The 24,270-nt window shown below is 41.3% G+C and overlaps 1 protein-coding gene across 2 annotated transcripts in view; it reads left to right on the plus strand.

Moving 5' to 3' along the window:
• GALNTL6 (polypeptide N-acetylgalactosaminyltransferase like 6) overlaps positions 1-24,270 on the plus strand; it is a 948,073-nt gene that overhangs the window by 356,695 nt on the left and 567,108 nt on the right. For both annotated transcript variants that reach the window (XM_024194141.1, XM_024194132.1), the window contains one exon: positions 4,407-4,515. In XM_024194141.1, the coding sequence (XP_024049909.1) occupies positions 4,407-4,515 (109 nt within the window). The remainder of the gene's footprint in view (positions 1-4,406; positions 4,516-24,270) is intronic.

Here is a 24,270-nt window from a genome sequence, read left to right on the forward strand (position 1 = left end):
GGGGGGGCTGTCAGGGGGCAGGGGTGGGGAGAGGGATCGGAGCAGTCAGGGGACAGGGAGCAGAGGGGTTTAGATGGGTCGGGAGTTCTGGGGGGGGGCTGTCAGGGGGTGGGGAGTGGTTGGATGGGGCGTGGGAGTCCCGGGGGTCTGTCTGGGAGTGGGGGTGTGGATAAGGGTTGGGGCAGTCAGGGGACAGGTAGGGGGTAGGGTCCTAGGGGGCAAATTAGGATGGGGGGAGGGTCTCAGGAGGGGGCAATCAGGGAACAAGGAGCAGGGAGGCTTAGGTAGGGGGTGGAGTCCTGGGGGGCAGTTAGAGGCAGGGGTCCCAGGAGGGGGAAGTCAGGGAACAAGGAGCAGGGGGAGGGTTGGGGTTCTGAGGGGGGCGGGGAGTGGAAGGGGCGGGGCTAGGGCAGGACGGGGGTGGGGCTAGGGCAGAACGGGGGCGGGGCTCCTCCCGTCCTCTTTTTTCCGTGCTGAAATATGGTAACCCTAGTAATATCCAGTATGGACACCATGTTCTTTTGAAAATGAACTTTTAAATTCTTAGTTCAACACTCATGGACTGTAAACTGAATCAGTCACGTGCAATTATTAGAATGCATATCAGTGAGTTCAGTACTCGAGTAGGAACATTTTCACTTACAGAAGTGACAGTTTATCAAGCAATAATTTTGTTCAGTATTTTTTTCAGTTGTTAACCAATTTTCTCTGTATTATGTTAACAAGTAGAAACTGTCTCTTACCAGAACACTAGAATCTATTATTTTGGTGAAAATACTAAAGTAAGCAAACCTCCTCTCCATCAAATTACTCTTGGCATTCATCAAAAATCAGTTGCAATGCGAATTTTATGTGAAGGAGCAAATGGTTTCTATAAAAGGGAGGTCTGCAATGAATTTCACAATTCTCCTTAAGAGTAGAGAACAGATATGTGGAAGGTATGGATTCTAAATAAACACCTTGGGTTTTGTTTTTGCTAAAAATAGTTTAAACGCTACCTCTAGCTCTGTAGTTTCTAAGAATATACATTTTTTTATTAAAGATAATGGAATGATTGCTTTTCTGACCTCAGTAATACAGACTGGATTGCATTTCCAGTTATAGGTTTGTAAGTTACTTGCCCCTACTGTAAGAATTAAGCAGTGACCTATATTAGGTCATATTAGAATTTAAAATCATCATGATAGAAATGTGGATAAAGTAGTGAATTCCTTCTGTGGCAGAGATTTTCCTTTCCCTCCTCGACTCAGTTTTCAGTCTATTAATAGGTACTCTTGGGACAGTTGAAACTACTGCAGTATTTAGAGATACTTGATAGTCTATGAATTTGAGTATTAGTTTCCTGTCATCAGAAAATACAGTATTTCAAACAATCAAGGAAAATCAAATAAGCATGACTGACAGATCTAAATCTGATTGCCAAAATGTTTATGCACATTTCTGACACAAAAACAAAACAATCAAACATCACTGAGCTAATGCATGCAGCTGTCCTACTTTTTTTCCTTCCACCCCCCTGTTACATGTAATAATCTGGATTTGCTTTAGTTTTGTACTGCAAAACCATTGAGTATCACCCATGTTTGCGCTGCCAGTAACACTAAGTGTCTAATCATTAATGGAAGAGGACTGAGTCCTGTGTTCATTCAGTTCATATACTTTAAACAGATGAGATTAATAACCATTTTTAGTGCAATATAAGATTTTGGAATGGTTGCAGTGTTGTTCAGTGGAATGCTGATCAAATGTTGCTTCCCTAGGGTTGCCTTTCAAGCAGATCTTTGTTTCCATTGCTGCACGCTTGAAAACATTTGTAAGGTGCATAAATATGAATATGCTTTCCATTTTGCATAACTTTTTGGCTTGAAGCTGCAATTAACAGAACAGACCCACTTTTTACATTCAATTTAAATGGCAGTTTTCATATCCGGTAGATAGCAGTAAACACGTATAATATTCCACCTTGCTTGCATTTCCATGTCTACATAATTTCTGAGCAAGTTTTCTTATATTAAGGGTTTGGAAAAAATAACAAAGTAGTATTTGAAATTACCTTTTCAGTGCCATACAGTCTGTCAGATTTGGATTTTATTTACGGTCTACTACTTTTATTTAATGATACTTTATCATTTCATTTTTAAGAGCCTTTTCCAAAAAGAGAGTCATAGACAAAAAAATATTTTACTGTTGGAGGCAGGTGAAATATATTGTGGAAGCAGGGCTCAAAACTGGCTCGTGCATGTTGGCACCATTTATCTGTACCGCTTCCACACTTATTACCTGCAAGAGAACCTTGACAAAGTGGCAGGGAACATTGCTCGGGCTAGTTTCCACATTGTTGTGTGCTGACTGGTGTTCTATCCTCTCTGACTGTATTTAGGCAGAGAGCATGAAAACTGTTAACCATTCTGTTCCCTCAGGCAGAGGGGTATGGCTGAGCCTAAGGACCTCAGTAATCTGAGGGCGGGGGGGGGGGGGGGGGTAGGGGGAAAACTGGTCTTATAACGGGAGGGAGAAGGGGCTATATAGAAATTCCAGCTCTGTTATCCAAGGAAGAGAGGATGGGGGAGTATGTTATGGTTCAATGGGTAGGAGACCGCATAGTGGACAAGGCAGTATGGTCCAGGGGTTAAGATGCAGGACGGTAATCTTATGACTAGATTTTATATAGTCCTTGTGGAAATTGTCATGTGCGATCTACCTATTCCAGATGAGATCTGTCTCTGGGGGCTTGTCTCCACTTACTGAGGTATCGATGCACAGCGATTGATCCACTGGGGGTCGATTTTTAGTGGGTCTAGTGAAGACCCGCTAAATCAACCACCAATCGCTCTCCCATCGACCCTGATACTCACCTTTTGCTGCTCATTCCGGTGAAGCTGATAGGAGAGTTTCTCCCATAAACCCAGCACGTTGTAGACACTGCAATAAGTCGACCTAAAGTACGCCTACTCCAGCTACATTATTCACATAGCTGGACTTGTGTAACTTAAGTCGATTTAGCCCCATAGTGTAGACCTGCCCTGGGTGTGTCAGTTACAAGTCAGGCCTAGTGGGGGTACTCAAATCTTTTTCTGAAGATTTTGGAAGCATTTCCTGTCAGTTTACCATTTGATCCTTTAAAGAAAAAAAAAAAAAAAAAATGTTTTACTATGTGGGTGAAATAATATTCAAAACTGAAAAAAGGATCAAGGTTTGGTGTGCATGTGATTAAACGCAGTGGAAATGTGCTGCTAACCAGTGTACATTCTGAGACAAATTCTGCCCTTTAGCTATGTGACTCTCTGCAATCAATAGGAATAGCATGTTTGTAACCAATGGCACAATTGTGTCCTGTGGTGATGACTTAACTCATAACTATTTCTAATGACTATAACTTGAAAGGTTATAGCATTTGCTACTGTTAAATGTATTGGCCCTGAAAGTGGGGCCGATTAACTGTGCTTGGGCAGGGTCCTGAGGCAGTGAAAAGGAGACTTTATGCCACCTTTTTGAAGCTTCACAATTCTGAGGCTGGCCAACTGACCTCCAGCATAAATTAAAGGAGCCCTAAATTGTTCTAATTTAAAATACACCTAGCTTCCTATGGTCCCAAGGCACTGGCCTGACAGCTGAGAATAGCCATAGCATAGAAATATCCTCTCCCAACAAACTGGGGACTGGACTATGTAAGGCCAATATGCCAGCAATACCTCTTGCCCCGGCTCTGGTTCCCACTATACCAGGGCCAGATCTACTGGCTTTACCTGCCTTTTGCATTAGTGGAGCAAAGCAAAGGGGCTGGAATAGACCCAAGAATGTGATCCTTTTTTGTGTACCAATAGTTTGCGTTTAAGAGCCCCATTGAGGTGTGCTGAGCACTTACATCTCCCGTTGTGAGCAATGATTAAATTGCTGGACAGCTCTTGACTTTACGGGGTTGGGAGGAGTTGTGTGTGTCCTGGGTGTTTTGTAAACTGCTCGCTTTCAGTGAATCATCCTCCTTCCCTTTACAATACCCTCTTGCTATGAAAAATCCATGGGAGTGAGAAATACAAGGTTGAAGCAGTGGTACAGTTTTACTGTTCTTCTGTGGCTATTAGTCATTTAGTCAAGAAAGAAATTATGTCGCTTTCTTGCTGAATTTTTAGGTCCAGCTAGACTTGATTTACTGCATGTGGGGTTCAATATGTGCCTTGTATTAGCCAAATACCTTGCAGACAAGAATGGCAGACTCAAAAATCAGCGCTACAAAATATTTAATCCTCTTTACAGTTGCATTGTTGTACAATACCTGGTACAGAATTAAACTTGTTAGAAACCAATTTTATATTAACTTTCAGTTGAAAGGATGCCACAATTCCTGTATTAGATCATAAATGCCTCTATGCTTTAATAATAAAAATCATCCTCCTCCTTTTCTACAGACATTTCCACTGGGCCTGGGAGATGGACAGCTCTATGCCTGGACGGATGGCTTGAAAAGAAAGGACTGGCATAACTATGAAAGTATTCAGAAAGATGCTATGCGTACAGGTATGGTGCTCAAAGTAAATGTAAATCTCTCACTTGTTTTTCCAATGAGGCATTTTTCCATTTGCTGATGCTAGCTTTCTGAGGTTTGCTCAGATCTAACTGCAATATCTCATCAGGACATGAGATTTCAAGTTGAGATGATCGACCAAGTAGAAATAAAACCTTGATTGGCAGAATAGGTAGGTGAAAAGAAAAGCAAGTTTTACTAGCCCTTATATAGTAGTTGCGTCTTTATCATGCTAGCTATAAGTGAAAATAATTTATTCTGTTCTTTTTTGAAACCAGTCTTGATATCATAACTAAATAGTCTAGAAGCTATGGTTTCCCCCAAAAAGAAGAAGATGCTTTACTTAGACTGTTCCAAAATCATTGCTGTTGGAAGGTCAGTTCTCACCCAGTATCAAGAACCTCAAGGTTATATTGGGCACAAATGAATCCAAATAAGTTCTAAGCCTACTAATATGTTGGTCTGTCTCATTTACTCTAGCCTTCAGGTCACAAAGAGATCTAATAGTATGATAACCCTCTTCATATGGCTATATGCCACAAATGGAGGAAAAATATCAGTGTTATTCCTTGAAGTGCTCCTCCCACTCATAAACACAGGAATATGCTTCAATTTACCACTTTTTTGTTGCTTAATGTAAGTTATAACTACCCTATATGAAAGGGATTACATTAAAAGGAGTACTAGAATCACAGAAATTTAGGACTGGACAGGTCCTCGAAGTCATGTCCAGCTCCCTGTGATAAGGCAAGACCAAGTAAATCTAGTCCATCTCCAGGTGTTTTGTCCAACCTGTTCTTAAAAACCTCCAAAGACAGGGATTGCACAGCCTCTCTTTGGAGGTCTATTCCAAAGCTTAACTGCTTTTAGTGTTAGAAAGTTTTGTCCTAATAGCTTACCTAAATCTCCCTTGTTGCAGATTAAGCCATTACTACTTGCCCTACTTTCAGTGGACATGGAGTATGGTTGATCACCATTCTCTTTATAAGAGCCCTTAACATATTTTGAAGGCTATCAAGTCTCACCGCTTTTCTCAAGACTAAATATGCCCAGTTTTTTAACCTTTCCTCATAGGTCAGGTTTTTAAAACATTTTTGTTGCTCTCCTCTGGACAATCTCCAATTTGTTCACATCTTTCCTAAAGTCTTGTATACAGGATTGGACACAATATTCCAGCTGAGGCCTCGCCAGTGCCAAGTGGAATGGAATAATTCCATCCCATGTCTTATTTACAACATTCTTGTTAATACAGCCCAGAATATTAGACATTTATTTATTTATTTATTTATTTATTTATTTATTTATTTATTTTGGAAGTACATCATGTTGTTTTTGATTCATGCAATTTGTGATCCTCTCTAACCCCAAGATACTTTTCAGCAGTAGTACCACCTAGCCAGTTATTCCCCATCTTGTAGTTGTGCATTTGTTTTTTCCTTCCTAAGTATGTTACTTTGTACTTGTCTTTATTGCATTTCATCTTGTTGATTTTAGATCAATTCTCCAATTTCGTCAAGGTTTTGAATTCTAATCCTGTCCTCCAAAGTGCTTGCAATTCTTCCCAGTTTGGTGTCCTCTGCAAATTTTGAAATTTGATAAGCATTTTATCCAACTCATCAATGAAAATATGTAATAGTTCCAGACCCAGGATTGACACCTGTGAATCCCTATTAGATACACCATCCCAGTTTGAAAGTGAACCATTGATAATTAACTACTCTGAGTATGGTCTGTCAACCAATTGTGCACCCACCTTATAGTAATTTCATCTAGGCATCATTTCTCTAGTTGGCTTATAAGAGTGTCATGTGGGACTGTGACAAAAACCTTATTAAAATCGAGATCTCTTCCACTGCTTCCCCTATATCTACTAGGTCAGTAACCCTATCAAAAGGTGAGGAGCAATAGTCAAATCCTGCACTTATCAGAACAGTGATTGAAAGTTGGTATGCTGTGGCAGTTTGACTTCTGTGAAATTAATTTTGTTGTCTGAATCAAGTTGCTAGTGTTCAGTGTCCATGTCCCAGAAAGTACCGTTACAGCTTACTCTAGTTGACAGTGTTGTTAGGCTCAGTAACTGGTCTTGCAAGGATCTGAGCACTCTCACTGCAATCCAGTAAAGCATTTAAACATGCTTAATTTTATAATCCCACTGACTTTTTTTTTATCAAATGCAACACTGCTTCTAAAAAAATGTATCCTCTAATCTCCCCATGTATGTCTTAAGTGAATAGGAGTGGAGCATGTAAAGTTGTTACAGGAAAATACGCAATTGACATACCAGGTTGGACAAGTGTTCATTCTCATCCAGTATTCAATCTCTGATAGTGACAGAGTACCACTTTTCAAAGAAAAGTGCAAAAAAATCAATGGAATTAAAAGTATTTTTATTTTTGTGGGTTTTTTGTTGGTGGTGCTGTATCTTGCTGAGGAATGTCATATGTTTGCTAACTGAGGTGGAAATTTTTTTAACAACCGACTTGATATTTTGGCAGCATGTCACTGATCCGTTGGTGTAATATGACTAATTAGAATATTACCAATTCCTATCCAAGGAACTGGAGTACTAAACTGTCTGTAAAGAGCCATGCACAACTGTGGCATCGCATGAATACTAATAATCATAATAGTCTGTAGTATAATGTCAACTGAGAAATTAGGAGAGACTGTAATGTAATTGTACCATCCAAGAGTCATCATCCTAATCTTCATGCTTAACTCTAGGAGAATGTCAGTAGCAGTTAAATAAAATTCTAATATCTTTTCTTATTGTCAATAATAATTAATTAAAATATATTGATGTGTTTATGGCTTTAGCTTCCTTGCTGTAGCAATCACTGCAAGATTTCTTAGACAGTCATCTTTGGCAGGCACTGTCTAAACAGAGTTCATTATTATTCATTAGATTAAAATTAACTTTTAATGAAATCTTTCCTTTGACAGTCACAATATAATAAAGCAGGTGAAAAGTTGGAGTGCAAGAGACTCTGAATGTACTCTTTTGGGACATACTATATTATTTTTCTTCTTACTACCAGAACAAAATTTATCTGAAATCTACTTCTGGTTAAAATTATCTAGGGAATAATCCTCTCAATCTGAAGACATGAAAATAGCAGCAATGAAAAGACTTCTCCTGAGATTTCAGAAATGTCAGTCACAGCTCACTACATTGAAAAATATAAATGAAGTCTTTTTAAAATTCAGCTTCACTGTTTATCTCTAAAGCTCACAGTTTCCAAGGTACGGGGGATGTTAATTTAATAAATCTAATTATGGAGAGATGCTAGTCTAGCTGTGATTAAGGTTATTGTTACAAGTTTTGTTCTAAAGCCAAATTTTGACTCTCTTCTAGTTTCACTGAAACAAAACCAATGTGCCTGTAATTATGCACTTGTGGCTCTCTATCCAGGAGGAAAACTGGGATAATTTGGGGTTAAATAGACAAGACATTTGCAAGACATGACAGATGTATATCAATTGATATACAATATTCTAGCCCATCTTTTTGGTGTCCTATCTTTTAAATGCCTTGGCCTATAAATTCTGAATTTGGTTCGTTTCCTCAACAGGACTGCCCCTTTAAAATCAGTGGGGCATCTGTGAGCTGCTGGGGTCCATTTTGTGGTATGCTCACAGTCTCAAGGTCTCATAACCATATTCCAAGGTCACATCTGTGAGCAGGGATAATATCCAAGAAGGGTGCCGGTGTGGGATGGCTCTGAGCTGGAGGAAAAAAAGACAGGCTCTGATGTGATGAGGTCTTGATGAGCAGAGGACTATGGTGAGAACTGGGGTATATCTACCCGGTCTAAGCCCAGATCTACAGACTTGGGCTTGCACTACAGTGCTAAAATCACCAGTGTAAACATTGCAGCCTGAGCTGGAGGTGGGGCCTATGGAGAGGGATGGGTTTCAGAGCCTGACCTGCAGTGCAGGCTGCAATGTTTACACTGCTGCTTTTAGCAACAGCGCGAACCCAAGTCTGTAGACTTGGGATCTGAGACTCGCTGCCACGGGTTTTAAAATTCAGTGTAGACATACCGTTAGTTGAGGGCTCCTGCAGAGATTGAGCCCCTCAGAAACTAACCTTTCTTCTTTAAGTGATTATCCACACAGATTCCACTCTTTGCACACGTGACCCATATGCAGCACAAGATTGGATTCTTTTGGCCAGCAGTGTCTATTGGGGGTGTGCCTGCATTCTAGGTCCCCTTGTATCCACTCACCTGAAAACATAAAGGGCAAAGCAGGCCCAACGATGCCTCCACTCCTCCTTATTACTTATGGCAGCAAACCTGAATCCCCTACAGTGTTGGCTTGCTCTTCCCATGGTGCAGTTTATTTTTCCTTAGCCTTGTATAAAATCTGTAGTTTTTCTTTTATTTTATACCAGCCAGAAAATAAATATATATATATATATATAATAAGATAAGTCTGTTAGTCTAGAACCCACCCCCACATACAAGGTATTGGCACTATAACAGAAGCCAAGACACCAAGATTTAAGACCTGTCCTTCATGAAACATATCAACATCTATTCATGACTGCATTTCCAGTGTCTGCTTTCTCTTGAAGGACATGTCCCAGAGTAGTGTTCAGTCTGTTGTTCTTTTCTAGAATACTCACTGTGAAGAGGAAGGCTACGAAAGGCCTCAGCCATTGGATTAGTTTCTCTTGGTGCATCAGTGAGCTGTTGTTCCATCCTCAGCTCCAGGGAGACATCCACTCAAAGGCCCCATTCGTTCTCCACTATGTTATATCAACAGAAAGAAGCACCACCTCAAGGATGAGCCCAGGTGCATGACACCATCCCTTGTACCTGGCAGAGGCAGAAGGGTCGTCAGAGTTGATTTGTCTCAGGCTCATTCATCCAAGGGTCATAAAAGCCCCAGTGAAGGCTCAGCTTAGGGTTTAGGATCCACCTAAGTGGTTTTCCTTGCAGGATCAAGGCTATAGTTTGTACAAATGCTTTGAGAATCTTTGGGATGAAAGATATTATGTAAACAATAATTAACCCACATCACTATTTACACTTATATTCAACATGGTCATTTAAAAACTTTAAGACAAACGCACTTCTGTGAAACAGCAAAATGTCCCATTGATCTTGCCAGTGGACAGTTCCGTTCCAACCAGAATAATGCTGTTCTTGACCCAAAACTTCCTCCTGTACTGTACCTTAAGAAATGTATAGTGTTTTTTTTTAAAGAAACTACACCAAAGGCGGCCACACGAGCTGATTTTTCAGTGGCATTCACACTGCCCAGGTCCTGGCCACCGGTCCGGGGGGTTCTGCATTTTAATTTAATTTTAAATGACGCTACTTAAACATTTTAAAAACCTTATTTACTTTACATACAACAATAGTTTAGTTATATATTATACACTTATAGAAAGAGACCTTCTAAAAAAGTTAAATGTATTACTGGCACGCAAAACCTTAAATTAGAGTGACTAAATGAAGACTCGGCACACCACTTCTGAAAGGTTGCTGACCCCTGAACTACATCTTTTTCTGCCTACAGTTCTCCATCTGTGATCAACGTAGAAGTTGATTCACAACACTTTTTGATCTTCTTTCTGCTAAAATTTATCTACAGCACCAACATTAAATAAAATATTAAATAGAACTGCTGCTTTTCAAAGGTCCTAGAGTCAGATTCTGAGGACGTAGCAGAATGTGGCCCTTTTGGGAGAACAAGGAATCTAGTTCTTTGTTTCAGGTGACTACATGTATTTGAGTTGAGTATCAATGTAATTGGAGAAAGTCCTGTCCTGGAAGTACGGGGATTGGTGTTGAGAAATATCAGGCCAGCCGTGACATTGAGCAGGCTTTTCCTTTGAGTCGTACGTTGTTCATTTAGTGCTGTATTTTGTGTGGTTTTTCAGAGCTACTTTTCCTCTGGGGCTAGACCAGTTGTAGGTTTAACTTATTTCAATCAGGGCAACAAAGCAGAGTTCAACACAGCCAAGGCTTGGGCTATGATGCCCTGAATAAGCAAATGTCTCGGCCACCTTGGTCCTAATTAAATGTGTTTTCATCAGCTGCCAGAGTTTTGACAATGCCAGAATAGCTGAATAATAACTTCTGATGCCTGGTTGTGCTGATAGCTGTTGGTTAACCAAGTGCACTTGGAGAGTTAGTCCACATAAGTATCCTATTTAAATCAGACAGGAAAAGTATAATTCTGAAACAATATGGTGTATGGTTCACCATTCTCAACATAGTGACTGAAATTTCCATCTGGCACATGACCTATAAATATAAACAGAAGCGAAGGTGGTTTACCGTATGGTATTCTTGGATCTCTAGTTGGCTCTGGATTTACAGGTAGCAGCAAATATCAAATGGCTTAAACTGTATGTGAAATGTTTATTTTTCCATATTGCTTCCCAGGTATGGATATTCATGATTTTAAAAAAAGCATTTTTCTGTGTTCTTTTCCCATGATTAAGGCTATTATTTAGTCATGGGTATTTTTAGTAAAAGTCATTGACAGGTCATGGGCAATAAATAAAAATTCACGCCCCCATAACCTGTTCCTGTCTTGGGGCGCCTGCTGGGGCAGGGAGCCGCTACTGTGGGGAAGGGGAGGCATCAGCACTGGCCACCACTGCTTGGATGATCCCTGGGGCCAGCAGCGGCTGGTGCGGCTGGGTGCGGGCTGCCTGAGCATCTGGCTGCAGAGCCGCTCCAGCCGCAACCGGTGTGGCTGTCCCCAAGGATACCTGAGCACCTGGCCTTGGGGTCAGCCACATTGGCCACTGAAGAAGTCACGGAAAGTCATGGAATCCGTGACCTCTGTGACAAACACGAAGCCCTACCCATGATTTCTGGTGGTTCAGTGATATCTTTCTTAGGCATCCAGAAAGGAGGTTGCTGCCTTTCCTTTCAGAGACAGACCTTACCGTATTATCTGTGCCTTTTGTGAACTTGAGGTTAGATTACTAGAGTGTATTCTATAGTAGGCTGTCATCAAGCCATTTGGAAGTTGGAGGTAGTGTAGAATATGATGTCCTGCTTATTAAGTGGAGTTTCTTGCCGAGCTCAGTCTGTTCAGAACACTGATCAGATAAGCAATCGATCAACCTTCTGTTGAAGTTTAAGCTTTTGACTGTAATCTTTGAATGGTGTGGGTCCCAGCTGTTTCAGAGACCACCTTTCTCTGGCACTGCAGTGATTGTGGCATTTGAGGTCATGTAAAGCACTTAAGCTAAAAGCATTTCCTGGCACAATGAGGTGGGCTGGTGGCAGGGCATTCTCAGCAAGGGTTTGGAACTGGCTTTCTTCCCTCATCTCTCAGAACCCATATTGTTGGCCAGAAGGTAACTCACCTATTCTCCTTGGGTATTTCCTGGCAAGCCTAATTTATAGAAGACATGACTGAAGAGATGGTAGAGATGGGGTTGCGAGACAGTATTAGGAGATTTTCTTCTTTTTCAAGATCGTTGGGTATGTCCTGGCTTTTATTTTGTTGTAAAGTATTCTTGTAAATCTGTCTAATTCAGTTAGTTAAAGTAGAAAGTATACAGTTAATTATTGCCTTTTTAAGAGACGTTGGGCTCTATCACTTACGTTCACTGATTTAAATGATCCTGAAGACAACTTCCCCCTCTGCAAAAAAGCAGTGGCACAGAACTCCCTTTTATTTCCCAAACCTCAGGGAGTGTACCTCCCTCCAGCATCTTGCTGCTTCACTCACTGCTGCCCCCTTGACTATGGAATTGGGGTACCTGGTGGACAAGTGTATGTCTCACAGATACCTGTTCCTCTGGAGAGGTGCAACACCACTTGCCAAAAGTTGTGCTCTAATTCACCTGTAGTGTTCTAGGAAGTAGGAGTGGAGCATGTGAAGTGAATATATGACAACAGGAATTGGCAGATCATACTTATGTTTAGGGTAGACCATAACACTGCATTTGTACTAGCCTTCTGGTATTCAAGGAATAAAACATTGTTGGCCATTAGTACCCTGCCCCAGCGCTGATCCCTGGAAAGAAACCCTTCTTCTGGTTCTACTACAGGTGTTTCTCAGATCACCAGGGAGTAAATAACTAGGCTTGTGTGGCAAGTATGAAATACTATAGCTGGCTGACCTTGCCTGCATGAAGTCCTGGCAGCTCATAGACTAGCTAAGCAGTGCACAGTAAGAATATTGGTCCAGATAACTGGGAGGGATGAGTCTGACATGGTTGGGGAAACACTTCCCGCAATAACGTGTTGCTACTAAAGACTATAAAAGCAGCAGTGGCCAAGTAGCCAGTTGGTGCTAGTGATCCAAGCCCCGGGCTGTGCAAAGGATGAAAGGGGAAAAACAATGTTTTGAATAAAATATGGTGGCTATCAGAGTTCAGCCCTAGTGAAACCAGTGTTATTTCATCTAGTTGTGCCAAGTACTTGTATTCAGAGAAAGGCATGGACCTCTGTTTTTGCACTTTAATACCTGTAATTGAAATACCTGTGAAGGGCATTGGAGGGTGTATGTTCAGAGATAAGTCAGTCCTGCTTATAAACTTAACAAAACATAAATATCTTTGATAGACATTTTAACAGTTTCTAATTTTTTCCTGCCTAATTTCGTTGCCTTTTTGCTAAGCAGTTCAGCAAAGCAGTCAAAAGATTACAATTGCTAAAAAAGGTTAATCAGAGAAACTGATTTTAGTGCAGCTGGTGTCATGACTTATTTCCGATAAGAAATCAGCATTAAGCTAAGAATAGTTCCTATTAATTTAAACTCTTTTGGGAATTCAACTAAGAAACAGATGACATGTCTTGATGAGGAACCTGCTTAATTTACATTAAAAAATCAAACAGTGAAAGGCACAAAATGTACAATGGCATAGTTCTGTTCAGATGAGTAGTAAGCAGTATGCCACATCGGCATTTCTGAATCAAACTGGAAATATCACCCTCTAAGTAGGGATGTTAATCTTCCTGTTAGCAAAATTCATCTTGTTTTTTACACTGATCCCAATCCTGCAAGATATCATATGCCTCATGAAAGGGGCTGTGTATTTTTGACTCCCATTAAAGTCAATGGCTGTTGCAGTTGCTCAGTACCTAATTTGCTTACCTAAATTCTCAGTTTGGCTCTGCCAAAAAAAAAATTGATTTTTACTATTTGATTTAGTGGAGTGCAGGGGTGTGAAATTATATGGGGTGTATTCTAGGCAGGGCAGGTATTGCCACCTATAATTAAGGTTGTCCCAACACTTCCCTTTACAAGATCCTGTTTTCAGTTGCTTATAACACTGCCAAACACAAACTGTTTGGGCTTATTTTCCATGCCGAATAACTCATAGGTTGATTGTTTTTTGAGCCTAGGCAACATAGAGGAGGAAGCTGTCTGATTCAAATGTAGAGGGGACAAGAGCTGGATCAGGGTGGAGTGTGTGTGTGTGGAGCCGGATGTGGATTGAGATAAGGAGTGGGAGGGAGAAATTAACAGGCTGGGCAAAGGCCCTGAGACCAAGAGACAAGGTAAGGGAGGGGAGACACTGGAATTGGACAAAGAGCCTGAGGAAGGAGACTGGAAGCCAGTGGGGATGGGGGAAACTGAAGGACAAAGGATGGAGAAATACTGTTTGGATGAGGAGTCAGGAAGGGGGAGAACTGGAACAAGTATGAGACTCCTGATAAGTGAAGATCAGAACTGGCTAGTGGAGGCAGCATGCTGAGATTGGATGAGAAACCAAGAGTGGAGAAAGATGTCTGGGACTGGAACAGATTGGTGGAATCAGGGCAGAAGAATCTGTAACCACTTGAGCATGGCCCTCTCCAGAGCCTAGAATGAAATTAACAGTTTCTGTCTCTCACCATTTCGGTCAGCAAATATTTGTGGAAGGCACTGGCCAAGTGTCCCATGCCTTTCTAGTACTGCTGCACATAATGGATGACAACATACTACTGTTATCAGTCACTCTACTAGCTCACATGGCAAAGGTCTCTGTGGTGCATCCAAAAGTTCCAACACTGCAGATGATCCATGTGAGTGGCAACATGAGTACATTAACATCAAAGGCTAAGAAATGTGCAACCTTGATTCAGCCCCCTTGTGCATATGCATTATGATAGTCTTTAATTGCATGATCACTTTTTTTTTCTGGGGGATCTCTCTCCCACTGCACAGGACTGATGGGATGAATCAGGCATGTGTAGACTGTTGCCTCATTTGTTACAGAAGTTGGAAAGCGTGCAGTGAATGAAGCAGCGGGTTGAAGGAAGTGGAAGGACAATCTTGCCATTAAAGCAGTAGAATGTTGCCCTGGAGAATTAGATTCTATCCTGCCTCTGCCACAGAGTTCCTCTGTGGTGCTGGGCAAGTCACATAAACCAAACTTCTCAGTGATGGTCGCCAAAGCCATTCCTTGGATAGGGCAAATTGGGGCCACCGCCCTAGGCCCGGCACTTGATAAAATCATGAGGCGGGCGATCAAGGTGAGGAGGCAAACAGGGAGGCGAGTGCATACGGGCAGTGGGGCAAGGAGGATCCCCCCTCCCCCCAGCACCTCCTGCCTGCCAGCAGGCCCCACCAATCAGCGCCTCCCCTTCCCTCTCAGTGCCTACCACAGATCCAATGTTTCATGGCGTCAAGAGGTGCTGGGGGGGAAGATAGAGGAGCGAGAGCGCAGCATGCTCGGAGGGAGGGGGTGGAACTGAGCAGGGAAGAGCTGGGGCAAGGGCGGGAAGATGCAGGGGAGGAGTCAGACCCTGGGGGAAATGGTGGAGTGGGGTCAGGGCTTGGGCGGACCTGGGGGGAGCACCCCATGGCAGGTTAGAAACTCAGCGCCTGTGTTCCGGGCCCCACACTGCCCTAGGGTCGGCCCTGATGGTCTCTAATTGTTGCTCATTTTCTGGGTGCCCTATTTGAGACACTGAGGTTTGGTTTGCAGAAGTGCTGAGCATTCAGATCTGCAACTGAAGTCGATGTGATGTGGTTTGAACGTAGGAAGTGCTATATAATGCAAAGAAATCCTGAAAAATCAGGTAGTAGGTGTCAGTATGGGCATACAAAATTGGTGAATACTTTGACATTAATCTTTCTGAGCCTCAGTTCCTTATCTGTGAAAAGGGGATAATACCATCTCCTCACCTCACAAGCATGTTGTTAGACTACAAATTGATGTTTGTGAATCCAGCAGAGGTTAGAGCAGTGGTGGGCAACCTGCAGTCATGGGTCACACATGGCCCGTCAGGATAATCCGCTGGCATGCCATGAGACAGTTTTACATTGACCGTCCGCAGGCACAGCTGCTCGCAGCTCCCAGTGGCTGTGGTTCGCCGTTCCCAGCCAATGGGAGCTGCGGGAAGCGGCGCGGGCCGCTGGTTGTCTACTACTGGGTTAGAGAAAACCCCATGAGGAAATTGATAAATTTGTATTTAAAACCGTGTTTGAAAAGGGTGCAGCAAATAAAGTGTAGGATCACACATTGAGAAATGGGAGGAAGACAAAATATTAACTGCTCGTTATGTGTACACTGAAGGATGCAGCAGTCCTGTGGGGGAAAAAGTGTGATCATGCAATTACAGACAATATCATAATGCATACACACAAGGGCTGAATTAAGGTTGAACAGACATTAATTCTGGCATTTCCTAACTTTTGAGTGCTTCACTTTGTGACCTTAATTATGATTTTCTAAACTAGTTCTCTGTGGTATTTTCTTTGCTTTTAAAAAAAACTGGAGGGGGGGAACAAATTTGATTATAAAGCATAATAATGACACTGTTTTGGAGTATACAAACCCTATCATGGCCTGGAAGGAGTTAATGAGAGCCTGTGAGCTCAATCAGCTCCTCCTTGTTATAACTGTGTGAGGGGTGTCCATTCTGGAGGGAGAAGTTAATCCTATTGGCCATAGTGTTGCACTGAAAGCTCATGTTCAGTTGATTGTCTAGCTCCACCCACAAATGTTTTTCATAGTTTCTGCTTACAGGATGGGGGACTCTATCCCAGGAAGTGTGGCCTACATTCAGAGAGAGACAGACACACTCTCTCTCTCTCTCTCTGCTTGCTGGCACCTAGCTTACCAAACAATCTATATTGCTCTGTATCACTGACCTATCCTTCTCATTATTTACTACCCTCCCTACCCCTGATTTTGTGTTCTTGTTTTCCTCCAGATCACTGATCAATAGGGTTGCCAATTTTAATTAGAAGTACTCCTGGAGGATTCATCACATAACATAACCCTTAATTAAAGATTAATAATTCCTGGAGACTCCAGGAGAATCCTGGAGACTTGGCAACCCTACCGATAAAACTGTTAAATAGAATAAGGCCAAGAACCAATCCCTGTGGGATGCCACTAGAAATACACCCTTTGCTGATCATTGTCCATTTACTATCAGTTAGCCAGTTTTTAATTCTTTTACTGTGTGCCATGCGAGTCCACTGAGTCCTACCTCTTGTTAAGCCAAACAAGTTTGTTTACATTTATGGGAGATAATGCTGCCCGCTTCTTATTTACAATGTTACCTGAAAGTGAGAACAGGCATTCGCATGGCACTGTTGTAGCCAGCATTGCAAGGTATGTACGTGCCGCATATGCTAAACAGTCATATGTCCTTTCATGCTTCAATTTGTAGGTTTTAAAATTTTACATTGTTTTGTTTTTGAATGCAGTTATGTTAAAAAAAAAATCTACGTTTGTAAGTTGCATTTTCACCATAGAGATTGCACTACAGTACTTGTAATGAGATTAATTGAAATACTATTTTTTTACAGTGCAAATATTTGTACTCAAATATAAAATGAGCACTGTACTCTTTTGTTATTGTGTTGCAATTGAAATTGATATATTTGAAAATGTAGAAAAACATCAAAGAATATTTATAATAAATTTAAATTGGTATTCTAATTGTTTAGTAGTGTGATTAAAACGGCAATTAATCATGACTATTTTTAATCTCATGATTAATTGCAATTTTTTTATTGTTTGACAGCCTTAATATTTTCCTCTTACTGTATACTGACCTCTGAGTAGAGTTATTGTGTTTATGATTTGAAATAAATCCCAGGGTCACCTCCTCCCAAAACCACTGACCAAGAGTGAGAGCTGGGCAGATGTTACACTGTGATTAAAAGCTTATTTAATGGTAGAAAAATCAATACCAATGGTTGTGTTTTTATATATATATATATACACACACAGTATTCCATAAACAGGGATTTTATTTAAACCAAAACAAACAGAAGTGGATTCCACATATCTACAATAATGCTAAATATACGAAGAATATACATAAAAGTGAATACACACATACTAAACTTACTACTATGCATACTACAGTAAATATAATCTTCTAGATAAAAAAAATTGATATCTACCTCTTTGTACAGGCTATTATGGGTTATTAGTTTAAGGCTCCCCTTTCCCTAAATATCTTACTAGGTGCTTTTTAACGCCCATGTCAGTCTTTGAGCCTCAAGCATCTCATCTCTTCCTGAAGAGAGAGACTTGATTGCAGTGCTGCTTGCTGGGGTGGGGGGGTGCATATCAGACCAGATCCATGAGATCTGAAGGACCCTTGGTTCTCCCTTCTGGATATCCAGGATAACATGGATTGAGTGATGGGGGACGAGCAAATCCGATGCTCAGGAACATACCATTGCGCACGGACTGACCTGACCAGCCAGCTTTAAACTAAAGGGACCTTCTCCTGCCTGTCTCTGTCCTGCTCTGCCTCAGCCTCTCCACTTACTCTATTTCTTTGTCATGGTTCCCTTCATCCCTCTGGCTGCCTCCTCCTCTCCAATCCTGTTTCTCTGTTTGCTCACAGACTGTTTCTCTCCATCTCTCTTTCAAGCTCCCCCCACCCTCTGTTTTCCCCCCAACGGTCACTTCCCCTCCCACTGAAGGGAAGAGCTTTCTCTTCTCCAGAGAACACTGGCAGCGCATTCACCCTGAATCCACCCTAAATAATACATCTCCTTATAGGATTGAGTTCCTTTATCATATTTGCATTAGCTTTGATCTCTGAAACAGTTGAATCTTTTTTGGCTAAAATAAAAAAAAAGCAGCCTGAGGCAGATGCCTGGCATGGAAAATTACAGACCAAATATTTGAAGTTTGCCACAGTTACAAGCAACTAAAAAGATGGCTGCTGGCATATTCTGTGCATTACAAACTCCAATTAGAGTCCATCAGGTGCTCTAGGCTATACAGGCTCTTACCCTCAGTGGGCTACTACAAATGCAAACAGATTCCAAGTAACATTTGTGCCACAGAATTAGTGATTCAAATGTGGGAGAGCCATTTCTGATTGCCAAGCTTTCTGCATTGTGAAATACTGGGGGATTAAGGGACAGGAAAATTGATGAATTTTTCCAGTCAAGCAGAACTGGTGGAAACCAAAAATCTGACTTTTAAAGATGTACCCAATTCGCTTTTGCTCTGATTTAGAGCTGTCCCCTTAAAATTAAAGGCAATTGAAGTGACTTTGGAAAACTCACACCCTGAAGTTTCACTGAAGTCTTTGTCTTTTAAAAACATGAGTATCAGATTGTTACTGAATGAATATTTTGAGGCAATATTCTTCTTTGTCTCATAATTTTGGAGATGCATATTTTACCGAGTTTTTTACTGTCCCCATTGTGTTCTTAAATGGCTGTCACAGAAAATTCAGTATAATGGAAAGATAGTTAATTTGTGGAAAAAGGATGCTAACTGCTAAACATCTGTGCTGCAGCATTGAACATAATTTAAAGACAGATTTAGCTTTCAAAGGAGGTTGGTTAAAACTCGAGTGATTTTAAAATGCCTTTTTCAAAAATAGTTTGTGTTTGAACATTGACTCTTTTGCTCTTGTGTACAAATATGCTCCCTCAGGAAGAGAGATTTAAAACATTTTCAATCTCCCAGTTGTTAACTTGGCAGCTATTCTACCATTCCCTGTTTCTTTGGCTGTGAGAGCTATTATAGTGGCTGCTTTCATTTTTTTTTTTTTTTTAAGGGAAGTAGACTTTGGAAGGGGAGAATGAATTAAAACTCTGCTTCTCCTATATATTCAGTCCAATGCTGGAGATAAAAATCGTATCTTAAAAATTGCAAGCAGTACACAAGCAATCCTGACTGCTGGTGTCAGTGTAACTGTGAGATGTGCCCCTTTCCCCCCGTACATCTCATGATCACCTCTTAAGTACAAATTATTTATTCAACTCTAGCAGTGACGTTGGAACAATTTTTATAGCAGAGGTGCTGAAAGCCATTGAACAAAACTGTAAACCCTGTATATAATAGAAACCACTTGAAGACTGGGGGTGCTGCTAGTTCCAACCCTAGTTCCAACACCCCTGTGCTCTAGTGACTAGCATGTTCTAGTTACTGTAATGAGGCTAAATGTGCTAGGACCAGATTTTTAAAGCTATTTAGCCACCAAATATTGTTAGGTGCCTAGTGGAGTTTTCAAAAGTACATAGGCACCTTTTAAAAATCCCATTAGGCACCTATCTGCATCTTAAGGGCCTGATTTTTAAAGGTAGTTTAGTGTTCAGGTGACACTTATGAATTGTTAATTTATTAATCATTAAAATTCACAAAGGGAGTTTAGGAAAGTTCAAGACTTTGTGTACAAATCTTATTCCGATCTCTGTCAGTTACTTCTGCAATTGCAGATTACTAATGAAGTAGTGCCTGTTTTTTATGCCTTTTTATATGAATTGTTAGGAAACAAAATCTAAAAATAGAGACCATTATTTTCAGCCAAAAAAAAAAAAGGGTTTTAGGATGGCCATTTTCATTTTTAAAAGGAGACCATAAACATTTAAAATGGCATTGTTGAAGAAAACAAAGAACAAATTCAAAACAAGCAGTGGGTAGAATGGGGAGCAGTATCCTTTTCCTCTTGACAGTACTGTCAATTCCAATGTAGACCCCAAAGAATCATGAGGTTGTCCTAAAAGTCAAATTTAATATTTTTAGGGGGTCCCTTTTACTTGCCTTCCAGTTTTTGAGCCTTTAAGGTTTGTAGTCACCTTCATGGAACTTCAAGAAAGCAGCACAGATTGCCGGAGGGAGCAAGCAGGAATTTGGTCTGTTCACATAACTGGGCTTTTAGCTGCAGCATCTCTGTAAAATAGTTCTCTTATTAAAGAGCCATTTTAGTTTTAGAAATATGCAATTGTGACGGACCCCGTACTGGGCCAACAGGGGATGACCAATCACTGTGCACTATAGACTAAGCATTTGTTCTGCCCCACCCCGGGGACTATAGAGTGCCCTGCCCAAAGGGTCGGAGCCCTCAGTCGCTTTTGTTTGCCCTAGCCAGGAGGCTTGGGAAGCAATAGACCTGAAAGTTTTCTCTGCTCCAGCTCAGGGGCTACAGACTGCTTGGTTGCTCAGCCTCGTCCAGGGTCCTGAGTTTCCTAATCGCAATCATTTGACTCAGCAGGGAATCCCAACAACAGTGTTGGGGTATATCAACCCACACTGGACCAATGGGGGTTGCCTCGCTCAACTCACCAAGCCCCCAGAATACGAATCCTATGTTATCTAGTGAGCAATACATGAAAAAAGGTTCATGGTTTCCACGTTTTTCTCTGCAACCATGAAGACTGCAAACTTCTCTTTCAAACTAAAGCTAAGATTCTTATGTAACAAAGTTCATCTTCTTATGTAACAAAACAACCCCAAATATCACAAGATTTGTGATTAATATCCAAGAGTGCAACACGATCATTTGTTCAGATTACTGAGTTAAAACGTGCCAGGATCATTCATGTACAGCTCTGACTAAACTAGAGTGCACAGGAATTTGACTTGTTAGATGACCTACTTTCTATTGTTCTGAGAGGATTCATCAGCACTCCCACAGAGTGTTTTAGAGTGAAGAGCAATAGAAGCATTCCCTCACAAGTCTTTGGCTAATCCTTTTTGTTTTAGAATGGTGCTTGTTTACAAATGTGGAGGAACTTTGCCAAAGCAAAGCTTAATATTAAAAAGTCTCTAGAAGTATTACAATGCTGCACCACTGCGATAGCAGAGTTAAATGTAATTCCCAATGGGTTATGAAAAGGCAATATTTGTTGTGTAGCAGTTATGTTTACAATCTAAAAGTTGTGTACTGTATGAAATGAGTTACTCCTGTAGTTCTTCACTAACAGCAGTAAAAATGAGAAGTTCAAATACTTAATAGCATTTCAGATGGGTTTTACAGCATAAAATCCTACCAGCATGAGCTATGTAATATATAAATAGAACAGCTAGGTACCGTACACCCTCTTCCCCCATGAAAAGACGCTGCTTCTTACAAAACACTTGCAAGCTAGGTAAAGTTTAAATTTTTAACAGAGTATACCAGGCCCAGTGCTTATTGGGTAAGCTGTGGACTTTTAAAGTGTTAGAACAATTTCTAATGATCCTGCCAGCTGGAGCCAAAGCTGGGTCCAAAGATTTCGGCTGGCTTCCACTAACAAGGCTGTAGTGAGAACAGAGGCCTACAGTGTATATGGAAGCTGATGACACTGAGCCACCCAAACAAGGGGTTAGATTGAGAGAATCGTGTTGAAGGAAATAACCCTGTGTGACAAAGGGGACATACGGAAAGACTAATTCTTGGACAGTTGTAAAATTAGAAAACTGGTGGAAGTATCAACTCGCTTATTGCTTTAAAAAAAAGGGGGGGGGAACAGAACTGCAAGATAGGACAACGAGGTTGTGTGTTTCTGATAGGGCCCATCGGGTCATATAAGAGAGGATTGCCTACTTACATAGTGTAGCTGTTTGGACAGCTTACAGTCAAACTTGTGATTTGGGACATCTCTCCTTAGGGTGTTGTCAGGGTTCCCTCCCCACTCTGAACTTTAGGGTACAGACGTGGGGACCTGCATGAAGACCCCCTAAGCTTATTTCTACCAGCTTAGGTTAAAAACTCCCCAAGGCACAATTTCTCTCTTATACTTTGGATTAAGTAATGCTGCCACCACCAAGTGATTTAAACAAACATTTAGGGAGGGCCACTTGGAGCCCTACCTTCCCCAAATATCCCCCCAAGCCCCTACAACCCCTTTTCTGGGGAGGCTTGAGAATAATATCCTCACTAATTGGTACAGGTGAACACAGACCCAAACCCTTGGATCTTAAAACAATGAAAAATCAATCAGGTTCTTAAAAGAAGAGTTTTAATTAAAGAAAAGGTAAAAGAATTACCTCTGTAAAATCGGGATAGTAAGTACTTTACAGAATAACAAAAGACTCAAGAACACAGAGGATCTCCCCTCTAGGCAAAACCTTAAAGTTACAAAACCAAGCATAAACCTCCCTCTTACGCAAAGGAAAACACAAGCCAAAATAAAAGTAAACTAACACATTTCCTTGCTAAATACTTACTAACTCTGTAGGAGTTGGACTGCTTGCTTCCTTGATCTGTGTCCGGCAAACAAACAGAACAGAAAAAGCCTTTCTCCTCCTCCCCCCACACTCTGATTTGAAAGTATCTTGTCCCCTTATTGGTCTTTTTGGTCAGGTGTCAGCTAGGTTACCTGAGCTTCTTAACCCTTTACAGGTAAAAGAGGAATTAACCCCTTAGAGGGTAAAGAGGGATGTTATGCTACCCTTAGCTGTATGTTTATGACACGTCGCCCCAAATCATAGACAATGCTGGACAGCCTGCTCCACACTGGCTGTGATTTCTTCCTGGAACTCTAGAAGAAAACAGAATTAATAAGACACAAGCACCTTTAGATATACTACTGATTATGTAAAAACTAACTATTTTCCAGATTTCAAGGATGATTTTAACCAGTTGATTTTGGGAAACTTTCACGGGAGAGTGCATCAGCCACTTTGTTAGAAGCTCCTGAAATGTGTTGTATTTTAAAATCAAAATCTTGGAGAGCTAAACTCCACCAAAGAAGTTTTTTGTTCTTGTCCTTGAAAGTATGAAGCCACTTCAGCGCAGCATGCTCGGTTTGCAGGTGGAAACGATATCCCCAAACATATGGGCATAGCTTTTCCAGTGCATATACAATGGTGTAACATTCCTTTTCGCTGATTGACCAGTGGCTTTCCCTCTCGGACAGTTTTTTGCTGAGAAACACGACAGGATGAAATTCCTGATCCGGTCCTTCCTGCATTAAAACTGTTCCCACACCACGCTCGGATACATCTGTGGTTACTAGGAATGGTTTGTCAAAATCTGGGGCCCTTAGCACAAGGTCAGACATGAGTGTTGCTTTAAGCTAATTAAAGGCCTTTTGACACTCTTCAGTCCACTGAACTGCATTTGGCTGTTTCTTTTTAGTTAGGTCTGTCAGTGGGGTGGCGATTTGGCTGTAGTGCGGTACAAATTGCTTGTAATATCCGGCCAAGTCTAGGAAGGATTGGACCTGTTTTACTTTGGGACAGGCCACTTTTGGATAGCATCCACTTTGGTCTGTAGGGGGTTGATAGTTCCTTGACCCACCTGGTGTCCAAGGTAAGTCACTCTGTTTGGCCTATTTGACACATTTTAGCCTTAACAGTTAGTCCTGCCTCTCTTATGCGCTCCAAGACTTTTTGGAGATGCTCTAGGTGTTCTGCCCATGAATCCAAAAAAATGGCCACATAGTCAAGGTAGGCGACTGCATATTCTCCCAATCCCGCTAGGAGACCATCTACAAGTTTTTGGAAGGTGGCGGGTGCATTTCGCAGCCCGAAAGGGAGCACATTAAATTCATACAGCCCGACATGGCTGATGAAGGCTGACCTTTCCTTGGCGGATTCATCTAGCAGTACCCCTTGGTTAAGTCTAAGGTAGAGACGA

The sequence above is a fragment of the Terrapene carolina genome, unplaced genomic scaffold, assembly GCF_002925995.2.
Source record: "Terrapene carolina triunguis isolate 2854851 unplaced genomic scaffold, T_m_triunguis-2.0 Scaffold66, whole genome shotgun sequence".
NCBI classification, from domain to species: Eukaryota; Metazoa; Chordata; order Testudines; family Emydidae; genus Terrapene; species Terrapene triunguis.